This window comes from Austrofundulus limnaeus, unplaced genomic scaffold, assembly GCF_001266775.1.
Source record: "Austrofundulus limnaeus strain Quisiro unplaced genomic scaffold, Austrofundulus_limnaeus-1.0 Scaffold1134, whole genome shotgun sequence".
Lineage (NCBI taxonomy): Eukaryota > Metazoa > Chordata > Actinopteri > Cyprinodontiformes > Rivulidae > Austrofundulus > Austrofundulus limnaeus.
Genome location: NW_013953536.1, coordinates 11,521 through 15,840, shown reverse-complemented (window position 1 = coordinate 15,840; position 4,320 = coordinate 11,521). Strand labels below are relative to the sequence as shown.

At 42.5% G+C, this 4,320-nt stretch overlaps 1 protein-coding gene across 1 annotated transcript in view; it reads right to left on the bottom strand.

The window, feature by feature from the left end:
• Nucleotides 1-1,943: 1,943 nt before the first annotated feature.
• The window catches only part of LOC106534295 (vitamin K-dependent protein C), a gene marked incomplete in the record, with an annotated part of 3,751 nt that continues 1,374 nt past the window's right edge, over nt 1,944-4,320 (bottom strand). Inside the window, 4 exon segments of the mRNA XM_014030884.1 lie at nt 1,944-2,579; nt 2,683-2,800; nt 2,963-3,225; nt 3,330-3,440. Coding sequence (XP_013886338.1) covers nt 2,011-2,579; nt 2,683-2,800; nt 2,963-3,225; nt 3,330-3,440 — 1,061 coding nt within the window.

Sequence of the window (4,320 nt, the reverse complement as noted above, 5' to 3'; positions counted from 1 at the left end):
GATAATTAATAGTTGAAAACATTTTTTATGTTCAAACAGGTCAAATTTATCTAAATTTAATTACATTTTATTCTCATTGTTTTTGTAGTTCTGTGTTCCGCCTGTAGAGGGCAGAGTTTATCTAAAAACTCAAACTGAAACTCAGAATTTATCCTTTTCTCTGATAAGTTTAACAAACARAACAAATTAATTAAAAGTTTCAGGATTTTTTCTCTAAAAGCAGCTCCTGATTGAGACAGTTATAAATCCTGTCTGTTTTTCCTGCTTCTCYGGAGAAAAATTAAAAATCTGAAAAATATTTTTAGCTTTCAGTTCAGTTCTGACTGAAACAGAAACTATTTTCTGATCAGAGCTCATTTTACAAAAACTAAACAGATGTTTAACATGAATCAGAACAAAAAAAATAACAATAATAATAATAATAATAATAATAATAATCAACTCCTGATAAATCCTTCAACATAAATGCTTAAATATATTCGATCTTTTATAGTTTTAGATGAAAAAGCACAAAAACATTAAAATGTTTTCCAGCAGCTGGCTTCAGGACTTTGTAGAATTATTAGTATTTTATAGGTTTGTTAGTATTTGTATAGAGATATATCGTATTTAGCAGTGATGTTGGGGTCGACACCTCCTGTTTGATCCTGTTTCGACACTAAATGAAGCAGACGTGTGGTGATGGTGTTTGGATCACGTGACTCCAAACGAGGCCTCGTTACGTCACATCGGTGTTGAACTGTTTCAACTCAGGACTTTTAAAAAAGGATGTTTTTTTAGAGATGCTATGAAAGTGTCTTTATAACCCATCTCAGCTGAAATAATGTTATTTTTAAATAAAAATTATCTTTGAGCCCCCCGCCCTCTACTGCACAAAAAATATCCATTTTACTCCTTATTTTAACATACATTTTAGTAACTTAGTATTTCTTCCAAAGAGTATTTCTGTGATGATCCAGTTGAATAATTAACTTCTGTTTTAGGTATCAATATGTAGAAGAAAGTTGTGTGGAGTATTTGTAAAAAGGAAATAACACAAATTTCAGAACTGCTGTGTGATCATGATATTTTACAGTAATATTATTATTCTTTAAAAACAGTCAAATTGTTCAGGATGTGTGTAGAAGCTTTATTATACAGAACAGAGGCTGACTGGTTCACAACACGGCTTGTCCTTCATCGTTTCATGCAGCTGTAATGTTAAAGCTTGACCAGCAGGTGGAGCAACTCTTAAATGTATCAAATGATTCAGTGATTCAGGAAGCCTGGTTTATCTGTCACTAATATTTAAGATAAGATAAGATAAGATAAGATAAGATAAGATAAGATAAGATAAACCTTTATTGTCATTGTACAGAACACAAGGAAATTACAGTTCAGAATAATAGATTATAGATAATTTAGATTCATATTCCTTAGTTTAAACAGATAAAAAGTTTAAACAAAGTGAAATCAGGATAAAAACTAAATGTTTGTTTATTAATCAGTTTAAACGATGTGGACCAGATGATTGGTTCTGATTGGATCAGCTGATCTGRTTGGTTCTGATTGGATCAGCTGATCTGATTGGTTCTGATTGGATCAGCTGATTGGTTCTGATTGGATCAGCTGATCTGATTGGTTCTGATTGGATCAGCTGATCTGATTGGTTCTGATTGGATCAGCTGATCTGATTGGTTCTGATTGGATCAGCTGATCTGATTGGTTCTGATTGATCAGCTGATCTGATTGGTTCTGGGTGTTTGTTGTTCTTTAATCTGAATGTAAAAACAATAATTGAATAATAATCTTCAAACAGCAGCTCAGAGATGATTCGTCTCTGTCAGCTCTGGTCAAACCTCAGGTTGGTTATGAGATATTTTACTAACAGACGTCCTGATTTTCGACTCTGAAGCCCCTCAGGACCCCCTGTGTGGAGCTGAATAAAAGCATCAAGCAGAAGCTCAGTGAGAGTAAACCTTTATTTGTGACTCTGTGAGGCGGTTCTGACAGGAAGTGGGTGGTCCAGGGTCACTGTGGACGGTGTCTCCTGTCCCACTCCTCCTGGACTTGGTTGATCCACTGGTTGTAGTTGGACACCTTGGTGTAGATGCCCAGCTTGTCCTTCAGGCCGCAGCCCTCGCCCCAGGACACCAGGCCGATCAGGAACCAGGTGTCCCGGTACAGGGTGACCATGGGCCCCCCGCTGTCCCCCTCGCAGGCGTCCACGCTCTGGCCCAGGATCCCGGCGCACAGAACGTTGTCGGACAGCTGGTGGGGGAACATGTGCTGGCTGCAGATGCTGCGGTTGACCAGCGGGACCTTGATGACGTTCAGCGCCGAGCTGTACTTCCCGTTGTCCTGCTTGCCCCAGCCCGACACCACGGTGACGGTGCCGTTCAGGTGCAGCGCCCGCTCCGCCATGGCACTGCTCGGCAGGCAGACGGGCAGGATGTAGGTGGTGAGCGGAGCGGGCGTCTGCAGGCGCAGCAGGGCGATGTCGTTGTCCACCGTCCGGCTGTTGTAGCTGGGGTGCTTGAAGGCCCGGACCACCGGCAGGGTCACCTCGGACCCCTCTTCCTTCAGGCGCTCGTAGTCCCCTGAAACACGGGTCAAGACCTGAGCATTAGTCCTGGATCCAGACTTTAACCCTTTGTGTGTGTGTGTGTGTGTGTAGGGGGGGTATGCAGAGTCACAGCTCACCCAGCCTGACGCTGAACTTGTTGTTGCCCTCGATGCAGTGAGCGGCCGTCAGGACCCAGCTCTTATCGATGAGGACGCCGCCGCAGTGGAACTTCCCTCTGGCGTTAAAAACCACCACCTGGACACAAACATCAGGAGCTGAGACCTGGACTGAGACCTGGACTGAGACCTGGACTGAGACCTGGACTGAGACCTGGACTGCATCTGTCTGAGGTGTTCATATAGCATGAATGAACAAAGATGATGATGATGATGATGATCACATCTGAGGGTCACTTACCTGCCAGGGACTCTCCCCCTTCCTGCCCACCTCTCCTCCGATGGTCCAGGGCATCGGACCCTCAGGCACGGTCTTGACGTATTCGGACCTGTTGATGAGCAGCTGCCCGCAGGAGGACTTCCCTTTGGGAACACACTTCCTGTTGTTGTTGTCCAGCCTGTACCCCGGCAGACAGCTGCAGGTCCTGCTSAGACCGTCCTCGCTCTCCGTGCACTCGTGGTCACAGTCGCCGTTTTCCACCGAGCAGTTTGTGGCTGTCACGTCTGAACGACAGGAAATGACCTTTGAACTCTGACATGAGGCCTGAGGAGGAAGACTTCCTTCAACCTGAAGGACTCTTACGTCCTCAGCCTCAGATTAAACTCACTGTAGTCGCAGTATTTGCCTTCATAACCATGGAAACAGCTGCAGACGTACTCCTGGAGCTGGTCCACACACACCCCATGGACACACATGTTGGACACACACTGGTTCCCATCTGAAACATGAACACATTACCCACAATCCTCTGGGGTGAGCAGCAGTGTGACGCTGAAGTGATCAAACTGAACTGTTGATGAGCCAAAAGATTAAAAACACTAGCTAAAAGATTAAGAACACTAGCTAAAAGATTAAGAACACTAGCTAAAAGATTAAGGACACTAGCTAAAAGATTAAGAACACTAGCTACAAGATTAAGAACACTAGCTAAAAGATTAAGAACACTAGCTAAAAGATTAAGAACACTAGCTAAAAGATTAAGAACACTAGCTAAAACGAGCTGAACAGTAGCTAAAAGGAACTGAACAGTAGCTAAAAGGAACTGAACAGTAGCTAAAAGATGAACACTGGCTAAATGATGAAGAACACTAGCTACAAGATTAAGAACACTAGCTAAAACGAGCTGAACAGTAGCTAAAAGATTAAGAACACTAGCTAAAACGAGCTGAACAGTAGCTAAAAGGTGAACACTGGCTAAGTGATGAAGAACACTAGCTACAAGATTAAGAACACTAGCTAAAAGATTAAGGACACTAGCTAAAACGAGCTGAACAGTAGCTAAAAGATTAAGAACACTAGCTACAAGATTAAGAACACTAGCTAAAAGATTAAGAACACTAGCTACAAGATTAAGAACACTAGCTAAAAGATTAAGGACACTAGCTAAAAGGAGCTGAACAGTAGCTAAAAGATGAACACTGGCTAAATGATGAAGAACACTAGCTACAAGATTAAGAACACTAGCTAAAACGAGCTGAACAGTAGCTAAAAGATTAAGAACACTAGCTAAAACGAGCTGAACAGTAGCTAAAAGGAACTGAACAGTAGCTAAAAGGAACTGAACAGTAGCTAAAAGGAACTGAACAGTAGCTAAAAGG